The 22,906-nt window shown below is 46.1% G+C and overlaps 1 protein-coding gene across 1 annotated transcript; it reads left to right on the top strand.

Moving 5' to 3' along the window:
- Positions 1-674: 674 nt before the first annotated feature.
- Positions 675-22,906, top strand: IYD (iodotyrosine deiodinase). Its single transcript, XM_047769942.1, has 5 exons — positions 675-1,095; positions 13,985-14,176; positions 15,634-15,793; positions 19,379-19,535; positions 22,459-22,906. Exons 1-5 carry the CDS (start codon positions 918-920, stop codon positions 22,639-22,641), a joined length of 870 nt encoding a protein of 289 aa, XP_047625898.1. The 5' UTR covers positions 675-917; the 3' UTR covers positions 22,642-22,906.

Below are 22,906 nucleotides of genomic sequence, written 5' to 3'. Positions count from 1 at the left end.
TGTCAAAACATGGATGAACCTTGAAATCCTTCCACTAAGTGGAAGAGGCAGCCCCCAAAAGACAAATACTGTATCATTCCAGTGACATGAGGTTCTTTGAGTGGTCAGATCATAGCAACGTGAAGTGGATGAGAGGTTATCAGGGGCTGTAGGAAGAGGAAGCGGGGGGGTTATTGCTTAATGAGTAGAGAGTCTCAGTTTGAGATGAAGCAGTTTTGGGAAGAGTGGTAAGGGGTTATAACATTCTGAATGTACTGGGCACTTAAAGGGGGCCAGGAGGGTAACTTCTGCAGGATTATATTTTATCACAATAAAAAGGTAGAAAAAATAGCACATGCGAGTTGAAAAAAAAATTCAAATAATGCTCGGACTTCCCGTGTGGCTCACAGCGAACTTCAAATAATGCCGACTCACCTGTGAGTGGGAGACCTGAGCGAGCTCTTGCCCCAGTGTCCGAAAGCACAGGGGACTCTCCCAGGAGGCTTGGTAACCACTCAGATGGGGCGGGAGCTTGGCTGAGAATGGGCCACTCCAGCTGCTTCCTTGCTCCTGGCAAGTGGAGGACACATTGCTGTACAAGAGGAAGCCTGGCTCCCTTCCACCACGGCTGCCAAGATCTAGTGCCTCCCCCTGTCGCCTCGGATCCTGGCAATTATTGTCTAAGGATAGATTGACTGAGCACACAGTTTAACCAAGGGCAGGAGCCCGTTCCCAGCCCCACCACACACCCCGATGCACACGGCTGTGATCTTTGCTCCTTTGCCAAGTCCTGGGAGAGTCAGCGTTCATCCCGTTCCCGCCCCGGGCTCACCTCTCTGTGCCTTCACGCCGACTCCCGGCATTCCCCACTCCCGTCCCTCTTTGTTTAAATACCAGCCTGGGAAGAATGGGCCCCGGTCGGGATCGGCCTCACCACCATGTTTCTTCTGACTCCAGTCTTGGTAGCCGTTGTCTGCATTTTGACGGTGTGGATCTTTAAAAATGCTGATGGAGCCACCAAGAGAAGGGAAGAGGAGCCTCGAGCCAGGGCTGAGGCTCGACCCTGGGTGGATGAAGACTTGAAAGACAGCACTGATGCCCCCCAGGTGGAAGAAGGTAAGGATCCCGGCCAAACTGCTCCGCCTCCCCCGTCTGTATCTTTATGATGAGGACAAATGGATGGCGGGGCTGACAGAGAGGAAGAAACATAGGCAGGTCAGTTTCATCATCAGCCTCTATCGCACAAAGGAATTAGTGTGTGGCAGAGACAGTTTGTTTCTCTTGGGTGGTCTTCCTGCCACCTGCTGGCACCAACTCCTCCTTTCTTCCTGGCTCCTCGGGAAAGAGCTGTTGAGCAGCTGATGTTTTCTCTAGCTCCAGTCCTGCTCTGGCTGCTAAAATCTTTCTGAAGGGGCACATCAGAGGCTGGGGTGGCCGTGGGTTTAGTAGTCAGGTGGTTGTTGTTGTTGTTTGCTTTTTTAGGGGAGCACCTGTGGCATATGGAGGTTCCCAGGCTAGGGGTCCGATTGGAGCTGCAGCTGCCAGCCTACGCCACAGCCTCAGCCATGCAGGATCCAAGCCGAGTCTATGACCTACACCACAACTCACGGCAAGGCTGGATCCTTAACCCACTGAGCATGATCTGAGATTGAACCTACATCCTCATGGGTGCTAGTCAGGTTTGTAACCTGCTGAGCCACAGCGGGAACTGCTGGTAGTCAGGTTTTGATGAAGAACTTGACATTTAAAAAGGGCGTCTACCTCGGGGCTCCCTACTTCTCCTTGTACCTGGCATGCGGGTTAGAGACGAGTGGCCGCCGTCCTCAAAGCTGAGTGTCCAGTTCAGCAGACAAGGCCATAAGACAGGCGAGGGATGGAAGTGATTATAAGGTGTTTTGAGAAGGCTTGGGGATGCAGTGGGGCAGTTAGAAAAAGGCTGAACCAGGCTGGTTGGATCCATAGGATAGGAATAGCAAGAGGCTAAGGGGAGCAGAGTGAGCATGAGTGCAGGGCTGGGAACCCTGGGAAAGACGCCGAGAAGATGGGAGGACTCAGAAGGGGGTGAAAACAAGGGGGGAATTGAGGGCAGGCCTGGGCCTGGCTGGCCTGAGAAAGAGGAGGCGAGGGAGGAGACAGGAAGTGATAGGTTCTTGGGGGCCTTGAGTAGCCCATGCTTGAGGTTTACCAGAGGTGGTTGGTGGGGAGGATTCAATTTGGAAGAGGCTCCAGTGCCTCTCCGCTGGAGCTGTGATGCTTCCACCCTCCCACCAACAGAGGCCACCTGGAAGTGTGCATGCGTGTGCATGGGCACGTGTGCATGTGCTCGAGGGTTCGTCCTAATCTTGGGATTGGGGGTGGAGCCAGCCATGCTGAATGTACTGCCCAGGATCCGGGCCGAGGCAGCTCTGGGCAGAGCTGCCTCCTCCTCTGCCACTCTGAGGGCTCTGCCCCCGAAGGGCAGTCAGCCTACCTGAGACGCACGTCCCCTGACGGAGGGGAAACCCACTGAGAAGCTGGTAATTAACTGTTCTGGCCTCGATGGGCTGCGGCGTGGTGGCGGCAGGGAGAGGCAGAGGAGGGAGGAGATGGGCGGGAAGGTAAAGGAAGGACGACAGAGCCTGGAAACAAATGAGATGTTGGGAGAAGCTGAGCGTCTGGTTTTGAGACTGGGAGCCTCAGAAGGATACGCTCACGGGTGAGGGAAGTGGATCTGGTTTAAGGGAAGGACACCCTGTGTCGTGCAGGCCACCGGAGGTCTGAGAGGACAGGGGACCATGGGAGCAGAAAGCCAGGGAGGTTTCGAAGGGAGGGACCCTGGGCCTAGTCTCCAGCACAGGGTGATGCTTGGAACTTGGAAAACTAATGAATCCCCTCCGTGGACTGCTAGAGAAGAAGACTGAGGATTGAACTTGGTGGAAGCAACTTCAGATGAGAGGATTTAGGAGTTCCTGTTGTGGCTCAGGGGGTTAAGGACCTGATATCGTCTCTGTGAGGATGTGGGTTTCATCCCTGGCCTTGCTCAGTGGCTTAAGGATATGGTGTTGCTGCATGCTGTGGTGTAGGCCTCAGCTGCAGCCATTTAAAAAATATAACATAAAATTTAAAAAGAGGAATTGACATGGGAAGAGTTGACACAGAGAAGAAGGCCTGGGAAAGGAGGACCAGGCTGGTCATCACGACAAGCCCTCATGTGGCCCTTCCTGTGACCATTGTCATCTTTTACATATGGTGAATCTTGTTTTTTCCTTTTTTTTTTTTTTTTTTTTAAAGGCCACACCTGCAGCACATGGACGTTCCCAGGCTAGGGGTGGAATCAGAGCTACAGCTGCCAGCCTACACCACAGCCACAGCCACAGCAACGTGGGATCCTAGGCACATCTGTGACCTACAACCCAGTTCACGGCAACGCCAAAGCCTCAAGCCACTGTGCAAGGCCAGGGATCGAACCTGCATCCTCATGGTTCCTAGTCTGGTTTGTAACCCGCTGAGCCACAACAGGAACTCCCTTCTTCCGTTTTTTAAAGTTTTATTGACATATGGTTGATATACAATATTGTGATAATTTCTGCTATGTAACCAAGTGATTCAGTTATACAGGTACCCGTGTCCATTCTTTTGCACATTCTTTCCCCACAGAGGTTGTACAGAATATGGAGGAGAGCTCCCTGTGCTGTCCATCAGGTCCCCACCGACCATCCTCCCATCCACAGTAACAGGACACGTATGGTGAATCGTTTAGTTTTCGTAACGATATGGTGAGGCAGGCACAGTGATCGTCCCCATATTACAGGTAGGGAAACTGAGGCTCAGATTGGCTAAGTCACCTACTCTCCCAAGCAGCTGGAGATAGAGCCGGGACCCAGGCAACCTGGCTCCAGAGTCCAGGCTTTGTTTGCTAGGCTGCTTCTCCAAAAGAATGACCCAGAACAGAGGAGGCAGGAGATGGCCAGCAGGGTTAAACGTTTTCTGAGTGATCAGAGGTAATGTGCATTGAGGAAAGGCCACCTGATTTGAGGACCCAAGTATTTGAAGGACACAGAGGGATTGACAAGGCTGCTGGAGAACCAGGGACCTGGGGCTGGGCCTGAGGGTTGGGAACAGAGAACAAAGCTTCTGCTTCTCTACCTGATGATCCATTTTTTCAAAATCCATTTTAAGGTTAGTGGGGGGTTTTCTTCACTCGGTTTCACTAGCCATCCAAAAGCAGTCCTTCTAACTGAAATCTTGATTGTCCCAGTCACTGCTAAGAAAGGGTTTTGTGGAGCTCCCATTGTGGCTCAGCAGGTTAAGAACCCAACATAGTGTCTGTGAGAATGGGGGTTTGATCCCTGGCCTTGCTCAGTGGGTTAAGGATCCAGTGTTGCTGAAAGCTGCAGTGTTGGTCGCAGATGCAACTCAGATTTCAGCTGCTGCTTCTACCCCTAGCCTGGGAACTTCCATATGCCTTGGTTGTGGCTCTAAATAGGAAAAAAAAAAAAAAAAGCTTTGTTAAAATTTTTTTCTAGTGTGGGTGACACCTGAAAATAAGAATGTTCCCACAAACTTGGAAATGGACAGATTTTTTTTGGTGCCCATAAACAGCCATAAAAATTGGTTTCAAACCTGTTCATTGGATCAATGACAGCTCATCTCAATAAAAGGAGTCAAGCAATCAGGGATGGATTCACTCCAGTACCAGCCCTTCTGATTGCCAGCCGATCCATATCAGTCTCCACTGAGTAAAGCTGTTCTTACGGATGATGTCAACCCGCTTACATGCCTGGAAGTGCCCCAATGCCTGAGGCCCATGCTTCCCAGGGGAGTGGTGTGTAAGAGCTGGCCTGTGGGGCTTGCAAGAGCCAAGTGTTGAACGTTCAGGAAATTTGTGGGCCACTTGTTCAGTTGTCAGAAGCTGAAGTCAGGCCATGATGGGAGTACTCAGCCCACAGAAACAGGCAAGCGCTGTAAACCAGGGTTCTTTTCCCCTCTTCTCAGAGAGGGCACACTGCTGACAAAAATACTGTGTAAGGTCAGCATTCGACTGTGTTCACAGAGCATGTGATCAGCATAGCTTTCCTTTGCTGCAGGAAGCAATCGATTCCATTGCACCTTCGCCTTTCGTAAGCTTTTGACACCCACTCATGCATACTGCTTTTAAAAGGCCGACTTACCAGGACTGCCATAAGACATGGTTCTAGGATGAAGGACATACAAATTCAAATTCAGATGAGAGATTAGGGAGAAGAAAGGGCTTGGGAACATTGCCCTTGGAATCGGGCAATGTTTGGGGTTCTGCGTGGGTTCTGCTAGGGAAGAGCGAAGGTCACGATAGAACCCAGGGGCCCCACAAGAGGTGACACGGTTCAGATAATAAGTTCAGTCCACTTTACCTGGGATAGTGGTGCCTTATTCAGGGGCTTTCCATCTGGACACCCTCAGAGTCTCCAGCTCCCGTCCACCCCGGCTGCTGCTGGTGAAATAATCTATACTGCAGCCACAGGTTCACACAGAAAGCAGAGGGATGGCTGAGGCAGTTGAGGAAGAGGAGCTTCTTGGGTCAGGTGTCGAGCCCTGAAATTGCTCCCATCACCACCTTCAGAATCTGTCTCCTGCAAGAGCTGTGTGACCCCAAGCCTTATTAGTATTGCTGCTCAAGGCTGTCCAAAAATTGCAAGGAGGAAACAGCATGATGTGACATCCACTGGCCTTGTAGTTTCAGAGCTAGAAAATATTCGGCCCACTGGCGAGGATTTTGAAGTAGAATTACCGAAACACAAAAGCAATTTATGTAGCGATGCAGCCAGAAAAATGCCTCCAAGGTGAGCATTAAAGGGTAGACATGGCCTGGAATTACTTTGCCATTAAACGTAACCATGGAGCAATTTAGGCTTCCTTGGCATTAAAGCAATGATAAAGGGCAAGTGAGTCTTGGTGTCAAAGGCCAACCCCACGAGTGGCAGCACGGGACTTAGAGCAAAAAGCAGACCACAGCGGCATGCATTTATTTTGGAACATGTGGGCTTCACAGCTTGGATGAACCCCCCAGGAGTGGCTTGGCTGCTCTGGGGTGGAGGTGGGACAGCTCTTCTCTTTCCTCTAGCAAAGGCCCCGTTCCCTGGGGACAGTCAGGAGTTCAGGAAGAAAGAGAAGTCCTAGGGTTTTATATTTTTCAGGGCCATATCTGAAGCATATGAAAATTCCCAGCCTACTGGTCAAATCAGAGCTGCAGCTGCCAGTCTACACCACAGCCACAGCAACACAGGATCCAAGCCTCACTGTGACCTACACCTTAGCTTATGGCAATGCTGGATCCTCAACCCACTGAGTGAGGGCAGGAATTGAACCAGCATCCTCATGGATACTAGTTGGCTTCTTAACCCGCTGAGCCACGACAGGAACTCCAAGCCTAGCCTTTTGTATCTGTTTCACTGCCCTGCTTTCTCTCCCAGCTTGGTTTGGCCTGCGCCTCTTCACCAGGCAGAATGTAGACTCTCTGCCCTGGGCTCCAGAAACAGCAGCACCCCCAACATATGCTCTTCTTGGGGAGCCCTTTAGGGCAGCCATCATGGGGACCACTGGTCTGCTCTGCTCAGAGACACAGGCTGCACAGATAGGGTTCAGGCAGCTGCCCCTCATTCTGCCACAGGCCTGCCCTGGACTTCAGCAGCTGCAGCAACTGCCAGTCCATGTCCCTTGGCTGCCTGTAGTTTATGCAAAGCCTGAACAGATTTAAAGTTCAGGAGGCCTTTCACGCACTGGCTCATTTACTGCTTATTGACAACAGAAGCTGCCAGACTTTGTAACAAATGGTGGGGAAGTTTCACTGGGGAAGAAAGTCTTTATTGACACATGTGATAAAGGTCAGGGTTGATACTGAGGACGTCTGGTTTGGGTTCAGGGTGGATTTTGCTAGAACGCTGATAGGTATTTGTAGCCATGCCCCCATCCCACCTATTTCCTTTTGACTTAGTCACTGGGCCTTCTCATTAAATGCATGCAGTGTGGGTCCCTATGGCCTGGATAGCAGAGCGTAAGAAGAAGCTCCTTACTACCAGCTACCAGCTAACCGTGGTTCCTGCTACTATTGCAGTTGGGGTCTCAGGCTCTTCAAAGTCCCCTTTTCAAGAGCCTGTTCCCACTTGCCTGCCCCTTCCTATCGTCACATCTCCGGGGGAGAAGGTCACTCTTGTACCTGAGTTCCACCCGGAATGTCCCAGACTTTCAGGGCCAGGCCCTGGCTCTTCTTGCTGTTTTCCCTCTGTGCCTATTGTCACTCTCATCTTTATCTGAGGGCGCCCAATGTGACATCTTGCCTTCTGGACATTTCCTGCCATCCCTCCCATCCTTAGGGGATATGTTCCAAGACCCCAAGTGGATGCCTGAAACTACTGGGAACACTGGACCCTCCATATCCTAAAATTTTCCCTGTACATACCTACCTATCATAAATTTAATTTAAATCAGACACAGTAAGGAAATATCTGAATTGCCAGTGTCACCACTCACGTGCTTTGGGGCCACTGTTAAGTAAAATAAGGGTGACTTGAATACAAAGGCTGCAGTACCTGGCCAGTAGGTCTGATTTGATAACTAAGAGGCCAAGCAACTAGTTGGGGAAGGGGGACATGGACAAAGGAATGATTCATGTGGTGGGGGGGGTGGGATGGAGCAGGATGGGCATGAGATTTCAACGTGTCACTCAGAATGGTGCACAATTTGAAACTTAGGAATTGTTTGGTTCTTGAATTTTCCATTTAATATATTCAGAACACTGCTTATCGTGGGCAACTGGAAGCTCAGAAAGTAAAACCTCTGATAAGGGAGGATGACTGCATTGGGGAAAAAAACATCGCGTTAGGAGTTAAAACACCCAGCTATCGGTCTGGCTCCATCAAGGCTTCCTGCCTGGTCCCCGCAAGGGACTTGTGCCCATTGATGCCTACTCCTCTTCAGCCCCACTTTCCACAGATGTTCTCTCATCCTCTCATTTCACTTAGGAAAGTTTCAAGTATCTTGTGGTTTTTCTATATTTTTTTTTTTCAGATGTTTTGAACATTGTGGTCGGTTGCTCTATCCTTGGTTTTTGTTTAGTAATTTTTTATGGTCTTCTCATTAAACACACACACCCACACAAACCCTTAATTGTGAAATGTAATATGCTCACTAGAAAAGTGTATAAAACGTAAACAAATGGCGTAGCAAATAATTTTAAAGCAAAAGTCCATACCATTATCACTTAGGACAAGAAAAAGACATTTCCAGCACTCCATAAACCCCTATGTGCTCCTTCCCAGTCACAATCTCTTCCATATCTTACCAAAGTAATTATTATTTTGAATTTCATAGGAGTTATTTATTTGCTTTTCTTGAAGATGTATCACTTCTGTATGCATTCCTAAACAGTAGAACTACATTGTTTATATTCTTTTGACTTTCTTCTTTTGTTTAATATTGTATTTGCAAAATTCATCTGGGTTAGGCATGTAACTGGAGTTTGTTCTTTTTTGTTGCTGTATAGTATTGTTTCATGATTATATCATAATTTACTCTACTGGTGTTGACTATTTGGTCTATTTCTAGCATAGGGCTATTATAAACTATGTCTCTATGAATATTTTAATACTTGTTTCCAGTACACATGTGCATGATTTTCTTTGGGATATATGGAATTGCAGGTTATAGTGTGATGGGCTTGGGCATGTACCACCCAGGTCCCTCTTCAAGGAAAGACTTGCTGTCCCTTCTACTGGGACTGCTGTCAGCAAATAGCCTTCAACTGTCAGCATGTTCCAGGGTTTACCCCTGCTGCCTAGCTGCCTTGCCTGAGGTCGTGCTTTTCCCAGGGTGGCCCACACCCAGTGACTGATCAGGTTAGGTGTATAAAGGCCTAGTCATTCTCGCCTAATCTGGGACAATGTTGATGGGGTTTTTTTTTCATTCCAGAGAAGCCCTTTTTGGTGAATTCATTACTCAGGCTTGCGTTGAAGCTTGACTCCTTCTGTTCAGTCCTGTTTCTTCCTCTCCCTTCCATGGGGTTTGATCCCAAGAGTACTTCCTACATACTAATCTCAGTCTGAGTCTGCTTCCTGGAGAAGCCAATAGATACTTTCAGGACATATAAATATAAATACACACACACTCACACACACACACACACACACACACACACACTCACACACTTGATGATGCTGAGATTTTAAATCTGTGGCTTGGTGTCTTTTAACAATTTTGTAAAAATTTCAGCTATTATATATTCAAATATTGCTTCTGCCCAATTCTCTCTTGTCTTCCAGGACTCCAATTAAATGGTTAAACTTTTACAAAGTCTTCTACTTTCTCTTCCCTATTTTCTATATTTCTTGTCTTTTCATGCTATATTTTGGGCATATAAGAAGAAATCTTTCTCCTAATTAATTTTTTTATCTTCCACTGTGTCTACTCTGATGTTAACCCTGTTAGTTATATATTTAATGTAGGTTATATTAATTTTTAATTTCTAGACAGTTTGTCTAGAAATCAAATTTGCTGTAACTTTTTCCTGCCAAAATCGTCCTTTGTCTTTAATCCTTTGACCACTGTAAACATAGTGGTTTCATGATCTGCCTGCTAATTCCAATCAATATCTCTAGTCTTTGTATGTCTGCTTCTGAAGCCTGTGGTTTCTATGGTTCTTATTCATGACTTCTTGTTTTCTTGCATATACTGTTATCTTTCATTGCAATTTCCTTTGGAAAATTATTCATAATTGTTTTTAGGTCTAGGATACTGTTACTTATTTCCAAGAAATGTTCACATTTGCATCTACCAGTTGGGCAACACTCATAATCTAGGGCGACTTTATTCTGAGGTCAAGGCTTATGATTCCCTGAATCATTCACACCTTAGGCTCTAAAGCATCAGGGCTGGGTTACTTAACCTTTACTCTTACATAAACCTTCAGACTCTGGGTGGCCCTGTGGTTTCGACTTTTGTCATCAGCCTTTTGTTCAGCTTAGCCTTGTGGCTATTTCTTGGTAATTGGAAAATGTTCTCTGGACTTTCATACTGGTGGGATGAATTTTACACCAATCCCCATCAGGCTGAAAACTATCAGAGCTGATTCAGGAAAGGCTGAATTATTGCATAAAAGAACTCATTAGATTGCATTGATATGTTCAGTGTCTATTTCCTGGGCAGCTTTCTTGGTGAAGCCTTATTTATCTAATTTGAAGTTCCCTGAAGCCTTATTTATCTAATTCGAAGTTCCCTGAAAAATCCATCTCATATCAATTTATTCTGACCTGATGTATTGAGATTAAATTTCCGTACTGGCCCCTTTTGGTGTTTTTTGCCTCCTAGTTTCTAGGAGTTGATGAAGTCCAACAACATCCAGAAGTCCAGGACTAACTCAAAATAAGCAAGGACTACAAATATAGAGTCTCTATCCAAAGCATTCCTATGAAAATAAAATAATTGTAACAGTTTGAAGACTGCATCTTAGAATTTCTTTCTATTGAAAGATTTGTAGTTCACATTTAACTCTTTGAAGTTCAGGCCAAAAATACTGTCTATTCAGGGTTTTGAAAGGAGTGAAGAGACGTATTCAGGGGTAGAGCTGTGCAATTTTGCATACATGGCCAGCACTTCTGAGAATTTTGGAATGAAGTGGCATCTGGGGATTCAATAAAGATTTCCTGAACCTTTGTTTGAAAAGCCTACTAGGAAGTTCAGTGTTATTTGCTGGAAAAAGCTCCTTCTAAAATAAGACAATTGGGTGTGCCCTGGTGAGACTTGGAGTTTATCAGATCCAACTTCCTTTTTATCTTCTACCATATCTGTGAGCTCATGTTCTTCCTTGATTTTACCGTTTTCATTCTCAGCTATTGAATGCCCATGATATCTTTATTATTTTTCTGAACGATCTTGAGCTGCAGATAATGGGCTTCCACAGCTCTCTGAACAGGAAGGAAAAGGAGAAAACCAGAAGTGACAGAAGCAGGCAGGTGCAAAGTTAAATTTAATGTAGGTAAACAGAACAGATTTTTTTTCTTTTGGTTAATATTTTTGTGTCTTGTTTAAGAAATCCTTCTTTAATCACAAAGTCATAAAGATATTCTCCTGGCGTTCCCACTGTAGCTCAGCAGAAACAAACCTGACTAGTATTCATGAGGACTGGTGTTGGATCCCTGGCCTTGCTCAGTGGGTTAAGGATCTGGCCTTGCTGTGAGCTTTGGTGTAGATCACAGATGTGGCTGGGACCTGGTGTTCTTATGGCTGTGGTGTGGGCTGGCAGCTATAGCTCGGATTCGACCCCTAGCCTGGGAACTTCCAAATGCCATGGGTGTAGCCCAAAAAAGATTCAAAAGAAAAAATATATATATATTCTCCTATATTCTTTCTTAAAAGCTTTAAAAATTAGTCTTCATAATTAGAACTGTGGTGGGAACAGGTAGTATTCATTAATTTTCAATTTCTGATGCAAGAATTTCAATATTTCACCACTGCCTATGTATTGGGCTCTGGGTTGTTTTGGATTTTTTTTCCCCATGGTTAGACTTTATCAGATTAAGAAAGTTCCTTTCTTCTCCCAATTTACCACTAAGAGATGGATGTTAAATTTTATCCAACACTTTTTTTGCATTGCAACGATTATATATACGGTTTGTGTTTTTAGCTTGTGAGTGCAATAAGCAACATTGATTGTTTTTCTAACCTTAAGTTCACCTGCATTCCTGGGATAACCTCGGCTTGGCCAACATCTTTTTTTTTTTTTTTTTTTAATTATTTAGGGCTGCACCTGCAGCCTATGCAAGTTTCCAGGCTAGGGGTCAAATCAGAGCTGCAGCTGCCAGCCACAGCCACAGCAACTCCAGGTCTGAGCCACTTCTGCGACCCACAGCACAGCTCACAGCAAGGCCAGATTCTTAATCCACTGAGTGAGCCCAGGGATCAAACCCAGATCCTCATGGATACTAGTCAGGTTCTTAACTGGCTTGAGCGACAGTGGGAACTCCCTATTTTCTTTAATATACTGTTGAATTCTTTTTACTAATATTTTGGTTAGAATTTTTTGCATTTATGTTCATGAGGAAGTTGAACCTGTTATTTTTCCTTCTGTTAATGTTCTGGTCAGGCTTGGTAGTAAGGCTGGGTGAGTCTTATAAAATGAGTTGGGGGGGTGTTTATTTCTATTTTAGGGAGTTTTGAGCAACTTTAGCAGTATTTCTTTCGTGAATCTTTGACAGAACTCCTTCATGAAGCCACCTGGTCCTCTTTCTAAGGTCACCTTTTTGCTTCTGGCTGATTTTAATATTTTGTATTTGACTCTAAAATATGTGGGTTTCTATTTCTTATACCACTTGGGATGTATTGAGCCTCTGGATTCTGTGTCGTTCATCAATTCTGGGAAATCTCAGACCGTCTACCTGCAGATACGGCCTCTGCCACACCCTCTTCTCGCTCTCCTGTTGTGACCGTCATCAGATGTGTATTGGGCAGTCTCACTCTGCTTTATTTTTTCTTGCTCTTTCTTTCAGGTTTTCCATCTTTTGATCGTTCTCCATGCTGGATATTTTCTTGAGAGTTATTTTCAGTTCATTCTTTCTTTAGCTATATTCTAACCTGCATTAAACCCACCCACCAAGTTCTTTTTTTTTTTTTTTTTGGTCTTTTTGCCATTTTCTTGGGCCACTCCCACGGCATATGGAGGTTCCCAGGCTAGGGGTCTAATCCGAGCTGTAGCTGCCAGCCTACGCCAGAGCCACAGCAACGCGGATCTGAGCAGCGTCTGCGACCTACACCACAGCTCACGGCAACACCAGATCCTTAACCCACTTAGCAAGGGCAGGGATTGAACCCATAACCTCATGGTTTCTAGTCGGATTCGTTAACCACTGAGCCACGGCGGGAACTCCTGATTTTAGAAGAATTTTAAAAAATTATTTCAGGGAGTTCCCATTGTGGTGCAGCAGAATCTAATCTGACTAGTATCCATGAAGATGCAGGTTCGATCCCTGACCTTGATCAGTGGGGTGGGGATCAGGTGTTGCCGCCCAATGTGGTATATGTTGCAGATAAGGCTCCGATCCAGTGTTGCTGTGGCTGTGGCATAAGCTGGAAGCTGCAGCTCTGATTTGACTCTGAGCCTGGGAACTTCCATATGCCAAGGGTATGGCTGGAAAAAAAAAAAAAAAAAACTCAAAAGCTTGGTGGTTTCAGCCAATAGGAAAAAATTCTCACATAAACTAGTTCACCATTAACAAAAATTTGCTTGTCTCATCTTTGAGTGGGTAAGTCTGGAGCTTGAAGGATAGTCAAGAACAGAGTCCAGGATTCTGCAGCCTATTCTCAAGTTTTGCTGATGTTTTTGAGCTCATAACCTTATGGATAGTTTTGAGAACTTCATTTCCTTCTCCCAGTGGCTCCCGGTGACTCCCAGTGGCTCCCAGTGGCTACAGTGGAGGAAAAATCATTTTCCTTCTACCCTTCTAGGGGGTATTGGCTGAGGCCTTCCCCCCCCCATAAAAGCAGATTGACAAGAGAAAAACAAACAAATTTAGTAATATGTATACCTCTTCTGCACATGAGAGAGACCCAGGAAAACTCCCCCAAATGGCCAAGGCACCACCTTAAATACCATTTTCAAAGAAAGACGAAAGGTGTTGGGGGCTGGGGCAATCCAGTTCTGGGAGGTTGTCCGGAAAAGCGGAGTAAATTAGGGAAGGTGGGTACGGAGATTTCAGTCCACACTTTCTCTATGGGCACGAGTTTCTTATGGTTTAGAGTCTGCTTCTCTTCCAGGCACAGAGAGGGGAACACAGAGAGGGAAACCCCCAAATGGGGGTTTCCTCTAGAAATGTCAAGGTCTCTGACAAAGAGTGACTTCTACTCTGGTTTTCAGAGCTTCTCCTGTGTCTGCTGTTTCCTAAAAATAATCAACTTGAAATAGTCCTTGGGCTAAAGAGGCATGTTTTGTGGGGACATCTTGCTCTCCCCTTGGTGACCAAGAGGGCATTGAATTTGCTGCCTTTCTCGTTCTTCTTTGCAGATGCTGATGAATGGCAAGAGTCAGAGGAAGAGGTGGAACACGTCCCGTTCTCTCATACCCGCTATCCTGAGAAGGAAATGGTTAGGCGATCCCAGGAGTTTTATGAGCTTCTCAATAAGAGACGGTCGGTTAGATTCATAAGTAATGAGCGAATCCCAATGGAAGTCATCGATAACGTCATCAAGGCAGCAGGTCTGTAAGTGCGTGCTCGGTCTTTGAGGAGTGACAGTAGTGGAACAATGCAGAAGTTCAAACACAGTCAATAGGTCCTGCAATGAGAGGTTTCCCTGTAAAGTCTTACCCAGGTGTGCCGGACTGCCGGGGACGCAATGATTTCCACTGCCTGCAAACTGTTAACTCTTACAAACTTCTTGGGAGCAGGGGTGACAACAGTTCCAAACTTCTGAACGTACTCAGTATTATAAACTTTTATGAAAAAGGAAAATTTCTGAACACACGATTATTCATTGGAAGAGGAACAGCCTCTTACTTTTACTTCCCCTTGAAACACACACACACACACACACACACACTCTCACATTTGCACATTTTCCTTTTTGGAATCAGATTTCTTATATTATACAGCATGATGCTTCAGTAATATCTCCTGAACTAGCAAAATTTACACATGTGAATTTGCAAAGTAAATCAAAGCAAGGCAACCCCCCTTTCAATGTAAATTAATATCTCCCCAGAAGAACAGATGAGAATTATTGAAAAAGGCAGAGGAGTTTTAAGACAAAGCCCCTGATCTGAGAGTCTCCTCTGATTGGATTCTTATTCCTAGAAATCGTATTTAAGTTCATTTGCAGAAATTGTTGCATGACCATTATAAATCCATTGCCCAAACAAATGAAATAAAATGTTTCATTTCAGTGAAGAACACAAATGCACTAGATTGGTGAGTCCTTTATCTAAGAGCAGCTACTAAATTTCTTCTGTGTATATATCTGTATCTAAACACAGGGGTGGGGGTGTTCCTTCGTGGCGCAAAGTGGCGCAGCAGAAACGAATCTGACTAGTATCCATGAGGATGTGGGTTCAATCCCTGGCCTTGCTCAGTGGGGTGGGGATCCAGCATTGCTGTGAGCTGTGGTGTAGGTCGCAGACACGGCTCGGATCCCGTGTTGCTGTGACTGTGGTGTGGGCCAGCAGCTGCAGCTCCGATTGGATCTCTAGCCTGGGAACCTCCATATGCCACAGGTGCGCAGCCCTAAAAAATGAAAAGAAAAGCAAATTTTATCATTTCCAATAACCTTCATGACTTTATTCTTTTTCAAGAATACCAAAACAAACAGCAGTTTGGAGAATTTTGGCCATCAGCACTTCCCCTCTAAGTTCTGTTATTGGTCAGGTGTAGTTACTTAAGGATATTTTCTCCCTCATAATTACAGAAACAATGATAAATTCCCACAGCCCTGGAGCTGCTGACCTTGACCTCAGTTAGTTGGGTTGGAGACATGTACTGCGATGCCAAACAAAACGGGGCTGGCGGTCACATCCCAGAGGCCACCGCCAGGCACTCTGTGTGCCAGAGGCTCTGACTTCATTTTGAGCAAATATTTATTTCTGATTTATATTTATTCTTCATCAAAAGTCCCACATTTTCCTACACTTTGCACTCCTGATTTTAATTCAATGGGTGGCAGGAACAGCCCCAAGTGGGGCCCACACGGAGCCCTGGACTTTTGTGGTTGTGAAAGACCCGGAGGTGAAGCATAGGATTCGGGAAATCATTGAGGAGGAAGAGGAAATAAACTACCTGAAGAGGATGGGACCTCGATGGGTCACAGACCTGAAGAAACTCAGGTACAAAAGTGAGGAGAATTAGGCAGGTTTGGTTTGGCTCCCTAAAATGAAATAACTAAGAATCAGTTTCCTGGTTTTGTTTTAGGTGTTAAAAAGTTTCATTCTTCTGTGGGAGAAATTAGGGAACGTTGCCTTGAGCAGACGGATGGGGCAGGTGTTAGGCATGCAGCCTGGACTCAGATCTGGATTTGCATCTTGGCTCTGGTTTTCCCACGGCGAGACCTTTGGATGTTTGGGTGTTTGCTCACTCTAATGGTGTTAGGTCTGGGAAACAGAATCAATGGAGAGAAAGACAGTGAGAAATAGAGAGAAACTCAGCGAGAAAGAGAGAGATTTATTGTCAGTAATTAGCTCCAGGGATTCCGGAGGCTGAGCAGTCCCAAGCTCTGCGGGTGGCAAGCGGGAGCCGATGGAATAGGTCCGGCCTGAGTCAGAGACCAGGGAACCAGAGGAGCCAATGGCATATATTCTAGTCCAGACTTGGAGCCCAAATGCAGGGGGACAATGATGTCCCAGCTCAGACACTCAGGCAGTGAGAGAACATTCTCCTTCTTCCACCTCTTTTTTTTTTTTTTTTTTTGGCTCTGTTCAGGGCTTCAGTGAATTGGATGAGGACTGCCTGCCTTGGGGAGGGCAGTCTGCTCTGCCCAGTCTGCCAACTCACATGTTAATCTTCTCACAGGCACATTCAGAGTAACATCTAGCCAAAATCTGGGTGCCTCGTGGCTCAATCACGTGGATACATAAAAGATCAACCATCACACTACGCTTCTATTTTGTCATCCAAAATAATAATGTTAAAAGTGTGGTGTCTGGACTGAATAAACTAGGGGCTAAGAGTAGGGACTTAGAAGCTAGAGTGCTTGGGTTCAAGTACGGGGTCTACCACTTATTCACCTCACTGTGCCTCAGTGTCCTCATCTGTGAAATGGGGATAAGTCTAGCATCTACTTCATTAGGAATGTTGGATGACTTTGTAAACACATTGGACAGTGGTGGAGCGTGGTGGGGGCTGTGTGAGTCTGGCAGGTAAGTAGGTTCTGACCCAGATGATGATTAGAAAATAAAACTTTGAGGGCTGCAACTCAAGATTCTGAAATACTTCTCAGGATCTTGAGTGAAGTGCACTATATTTTACTACAGTGATCACATTTTCCAAATGATCTTACTCAGAGGCTTTAATTTTATTTTTTTTTAATTTTTTTTGAAGGCTGGATGGGCTTTATTTAATTTTTTATAATGATTTTTATTTTTTCCATATAGCTGGTTTACAGTGTTCTGTCAATTTTCTACTACACAGCAAAGCGACCCAGTTACACATGCATGTATACATTCTTTTTTCTCACATTATCATGCTCCATCCTTAGTGACTAGTTAGAGCTCCCAGGGCTCTACAGGAGCCTTTAATTTTTAATACCTGTTTAGTAAAAGTACCAGGTTAGTACAAGCATCGTATCCATTAGGCGTTAGTAATTTGTGGGCTTCCTTGTCTCCAGGGAAGAAGTGGATCGGGATTCGGTGTAACTGGTTTTACCATGGAGCCTAGTGTATTAGTGTAGACATGTGCGGCTTTTCATTTTTCTTCTAGTAGCTATAACTATGCCTTGTGGAGCCCTCTTTCCCCATCAAGGACCAATCACACTTCACAATATCTAGGATGGATTCCGTAATTTCTCAGCTGTTTTTGTAATTAAAACAGTCGCTTTCTATTTTTCAGACTCAGCATTGCCATTTTGCATGCAGGTCACAGAGGGTGCACTCTTTGGAAACAGTGCATTCCCCACAAAGGCATTTCCTTCCCCTCTAATCTCTTCTCAGGCTGAGTGTGAGGTGGGATGGGACACGTATATTGGGCCAGATCTCTCAAAAGGCCCTGAAAAGAAGCCAGCTGGAGTCCTTGACCCCTCCAATGGCGAGGTACTCATGCCTCTGATGGTCACTGTGGGCCTTTAGCATCTGTTCTGGCATCCGACACCCCACTGAGATACAGGCATGGGAAAGAGCAATGCGATCGCCACCTGGTGGAATAAAGAGGAACTTCTCTTCCAGTAGTTAGAGCTGGGTGATGAGAAAGAGGGCATCTTCAGTCTGGCTCCTGTTTCCTTTATTTGGCCCCAGAGGGCAGTTTTTCCCTGAAATATTTAAACCCTATGGAAATTGATGTCTATTGGTATTGCAACTTATTGCTGTGCTCTGTAATTAGTGCAGGATATTAATAATGAATATATAAATCTTATTGCATATTCCTAAGAAAAAACAGATGGATGAAGTCAAGTTTCTCTTAGATTTTGTGCTTGGCTATGCAGTGCCTATAAAATGTTGCCAGCCTCCTCCTTCCCCGACTAAGGCAGAATTGTTGCTCTCTTGTCTATACACTCAAATAACCGAAGATACACTTTCCATGCATTTAAGATAAGTATTCTTGGAGTTCCTGGGGTGGCTCAGTGGAAACAAATCCGACCAGCATCATGAGGATGCAAGGATCTGGCACTGCCATGAGCTGTGGTGTCGGTCACAGGCACGGCTTAGATCTAACGTTGCCACGGCTTCGGGGTAGGCTGGTGGCTACAGCTCTGATTTGACCCCTAGCCTGGGAACCTCCATGTGCCACAAGTGCAGCCCTAAAAAGACAAAAAAAAAAAAAAGTGTCAAAAGAGGAACCATACACAAGTGGGTTTAGTGCGTTTTAAAACAAGGCAGCATAACTAGGCTAACAGGGGAATGAATCATGACCATCTCTTGCTTAATGATGAGTCATCTCCCACTCCCCCCAGTTTCCTTCCTCTTCTCCACACCTAGGCTAAGAGCATTACCATCTGCCCACCTAGAATTTCCCTTCAACCTCACCATCACCTGTTGCTTCTCTCTCGCCCACTCCTGTGCCAAACCTATCAGCCCCAGCCGCTGTGGCTCCGTGTGTCCTAATGGGCCATTGCTGTTGTCTCCTGTCTGGTTCTCTCTGAGCCAGTCCTTTGCCCACATTAATCTGCCTCTTTCTAAAACAGATCTGATCACATGATGCTTCTGCTCAGAAGCTTCTGATAACCTCCCGTTTCCTACTGAACCAAGTCCAAGACCCTGCGAAATCTGTATGACAACTGCCAGCCCTCTCCTGCCCCACCGCACACTACACCCTCCAGCCCGCCAGGCTTCTGAATCCCCTGGCTGGCCACACACTCTCCTTCTGACCCTGCCCTTTACCCATCTCTTCACGGGATGCCTTCTACAGCACCCCTTATCTGCCTGGGCTTCAGCACCCAGCCTCCAGAAAAGGCTTGGAAACATTCTAACAATTTCTTATTCAAAACTAGCATTTCATTTGGGGGCTCCTAATGCAGGTGGCTTAGATTTTTTTCTTTTCCTTTTAGGGCCTCGCCTGTGGCATATGGAAGTTCCCAGGTTAGGGGTTCGAATAGAAAAAGATGAGCACAACCTGAACAAAACCCTGCTCTGCTTCAATTTAAATGTAAGAGACAAGTAAATGTTTTTATCTTTAATGGAAATAAGTTAAGATGGTAAAAAGGGAATAAAAAAAACATTAAAAGGTAATATTCTTCTGAATCTCTTATTTTTTCCTTCCTTTAGGACCAACTGGATTAAAGAGTACTTGGACACGGCCCCTGTTTTGATTCTCATCTTCAAACAAGTACATGGTTTTGCTGCAAATGGCAAGAAGAAGATCCACTACTACAATGAGATCAGCGTTTCCATCGCTTGCGGCATCCTCTTAGCTGCCCTGCAGGTATGTCAATACTCAACTTAGCCCAAGAAAGCCAAGTGAGACTTCGGGACCAAACGTACAAATTTCAGCTGAGTTTCTAATTCAGGGGCAGCAGAACATTATCCAAAGTTGAATTCCCAAGTAAGGTAACTCTGACCTAAAAACTGACCCTGCAAACCTGGATCGATGAGGATGTTGGTTCAAACAAGCTGGAAACCTTCCTGGAAACTTACACGTAACATCATATAAGGGTCAAAAAAGTGGTCATTGTCTTTGTCTTTGTCTGTAACAACATGAAGATTTAACGGCTTTGGTAAACACATACGGAGAGCTTCGGACCTGAAAGTTCCAGTGACTGGCTTCTCAGCTGTGTTTGCTGTTGCCTGAGCCAGTGGGATGATTATCATAAAGCTCCTATCCTATAAATCAATTATACTTTCATTTTTTAAAAGGCCTTTTAAAAAGGCTCCTATACATACAGTTCCTGTTGTGGCTCAGTGGTAACGAACCCAGCTAGTATCCATGAGGATGCGAGTTCGATCCCTGGCCTTGATCAGTGGGTTATGAATCCAGCGTTGCTGTGGGTTGTGGTGTAGGTCACAGAGGTGGCTCAGATCCTGTGGTTTTTGTATTGTAGGCTGGCAGCTGCAGCTCTGATTCGACCCCTAGCCTGGGAACTTCCATATGCTGTGGATGCAGCCCTAAATTGACCAAAAAAACCCCCCCAAAAAACTACCCCCCCCAAAAAAAACCAGAAAAACTCCTATCCTGAGAAGTTGAGCTTCCATGGTATTGTGTTAGAAAGCTGTCTAATTGCTTAAAAAAATTCCGTCGACATAGTAGCTACAGCCACGCCAAGCATGAAACAGAGCAGGACTGAGGTCCACCTTTCGCATGATTCAAGTCATTCACTCAACGAATATTCTCTGGGCTCCTTCTTTGAGGCAGATTCCAGGAGTCACCAGGAATAGTCGCCTCGTGAACTGTACATTCTAGTGGGGACCTGGGAGGGGGTGGAGAGAGACGGTACCAGAGAGAGACGTGAAATAAATACAGCAACAGGATTATAAGAGTGAAGGATCTTACTTTCAAGGGACAATCAGTTCCAAAAAAACCCGATGTGCTCCTTCACTATCTCAAAGAAAAATGTCTTGGCTGAAACCCCCCTTGCAAAATAGTCATTGTGACATAAAAGAAAAACGTGTTTCTCGATTACTTGAAACATTGCTCCAAATGAGCTGGCATCGATTTTCCTCCTAACTCTGTAACAGAGGAATAAAGGAGTCGCTGTGCAGTGTCATATCACAGGGCACTGCTCTGCATCTGACTCCCCAAAGAAACAGTTGCGGCTTGGGGAGGGCTCCCTTCACCTATGGTTTCTGTGCCTTGGAATCCGCAACATTTTCTACTTTACTGTTGAGTTTGCTGCCCTCTAGCGGCCAGGAAGGCATAATTCTTTTTTATTTATTTATATTTTTAATTTTTATTTATTTATTTATTTATTTTTGCCTTTTAGAGCTGAACTTGCGGCATATGGAGGTTCCCAGGCTAAGGGTCAAGTTGGAGCTGCAGCTGATGGCCTATGACTCAGCCACAGCAGCATCAGATCTGAGCCACGTCTGCTACCTACACCACAGCTCACGGCAACACTGGATCCTTAACCCACTGAGCAAGGCCAGGGATCGAACCTGCAACCTCATGGTTCCATGGGAACTCCATTAAGGCATAAGTCTAAGTGTAAATTTCCATTTGCAAGGGAGGAAAGAATCATCCTGAAGGTCCCTCCCCGGCGCTGGACAGATTGCTCACAGACTGGATGTGTGCAGGACTCTCAAGAACGGTTCCAGAACCTCCTCCTGGCCTAAGCTTAGCGGTGACCATCTGATTGGAAAAGCAGAGGGTATAGAAAGAGTCCCCTGGGAAAGTGCCTTGAAGCTACATGTGATTTTGTTAGATGTTTTTTATTCAAAGGGATATTGATGGAATATTTCCTCTACCTCCCACGAATCCCTTGGCCACTGGGTCCCCCAGCCCTGGACACAGGTGTTTTCAGCTGGGGATGTACTCCACTTCCGCTGGGGGTACAGAGTCACAGGAACTTCCTTTTGATTTTCCGTTCCTCTGCATAGTCGGATTCCCCCAACTTCCATGAAATAATCATTCCTGTTTCTTGTCTTTTGTCTTTTTAGAGCCCCACCTGCGGCATATGGAGGTTCCCAGGCTAGGGGTCAAATCAGAGCTGTAGCTGCTGACCTCCACCACAGCCACAGCAATGCCAGAACTGAGCCGCGTCTGCGGTCTATACCATAGCTCACGGCAAGGCCAGATCCTTAAGCCACTGAACGAGAGTCAGGGATCGAACCTGTGTCCTCGTGGATAATAGTCTGATTTGCTTCTGCTGAGCCATGACAGGAATGCCAACCATTCCTATTTCTGAAGCGTCAGTGAAAATATGACTGGTATTTTCTTTTTTGAGAAGTTTCCCACTGTTTGGTTAAAAGAAGGTGAGTGTGGGAGTTCCCATTGTGGCTCAGTGGTAATGAACCCAACTAGTATCCATGAGGATGAGAGTTCGATCCCTGGCCTCGCTCAGTGGGGTAAGGATCCAATGTTGCTGTGCGCTGTGGTGTAGTTTGCAGCTGTGGCTCTGGCATAGGTCAGCGGTTATGGCTCCAATTTGACCCCCGGCCTAGGAACTTCCACATACTCTGAGTGCAGCCCTAAAAAGAGCAAAAAAAGGGTGAGGTCTGGGCAGTTCAAGGAGAGCAGTACAATTCAAGAGACACATTGCCTGCCTGAGCTGGTAGTAGCTTCTTTGCCACCCAACTTCAGGGAAATGCAGGGACAAGCAGATCTCATAGGAGCAATGATGTGACCAGGCTGGGAGCAGAGCTGGGACTTTGCCTGCTGACTTTAAAATGTTTTCTTTTCCTCTCCTCTGCAGAACGCAGGGCTGGTGACTGTTACCACCACTCCCCTCAACTGTGGCCCCCGACTGAGGGTGCTTCTGGACCGCCCTGCCAATGAAAAGCTGCTGATGCTTCTCCCGGTGGGGTACCCCAGCAAAGAGGCCACGGTCCCCGACCTCCCCCGGAAACCCCTGGACCAGATCATGGTGACCGTGTAGGCAGGATGTGGGCAGGGAGATGCTGGAAGGAGGTGCCCCCTCCCCCGGATCTGCTCCCCCGGGTATACAGGCTGCTCTTTCCCTGGGTGTTTGGTCTCCCCAGTGCTCCACTGGGCGGGGGGTGGGGGGAGAACTCAAGCACTTTGTGTCTGAGAAGCCCTGATTCCCACAGTGGGAGTAGCTGGACGCACAGGAGAGGTGAACCAGCAGGTTCTTTTCCATTTCTTATCCACTTTGGAAATGCATTAAAATGTTGCTAAGCACA

This window comes from Phacochoerus africanus, chromosome 2 (assembly GCF_016906955.1).
Source record: "Phacochoerus africanus isolate WHEZ1 chromosome 2, ROS_Pafr_v1, whole genome shotgun sequence".
NCBI lineage: Eukaryota > Metazoa > Chordata > Mammalia > Artiodactyla > Suidae > Phacochoerus > Phacochoerus africanus.
The sequence above is the reverse complement of the archived record's forward strand: the minus strand, read 5'-3'. Positions and strand labels throughout refer to the sequence as shown.

Excerpts from the sequence above, each read along its gene's own strand:
- IYD (XM_047769942.1), top strand. The coding sequence starts at position 918 with ATGTTTCTTCTGACTCCAGTCTTGGTAGCCGTTGTCTGCATTTTGACG. Across the intron at positions 14,177-15,633 it reads TAACGTCATCAAGGCAGCAG|GAACAGCCCCAAGTGGGGCC; the intron begins GTCTGTAAGTGC and ends AATGGGTGGCAG. Across the intron at positions 15,794-19,378 it reads ACAGACCTGAAGAAACTCAG|GACCAACTGGATTAAAGAGT; the intron begins GTACAAAAGTGA and ends TCCTTCCTTTAG.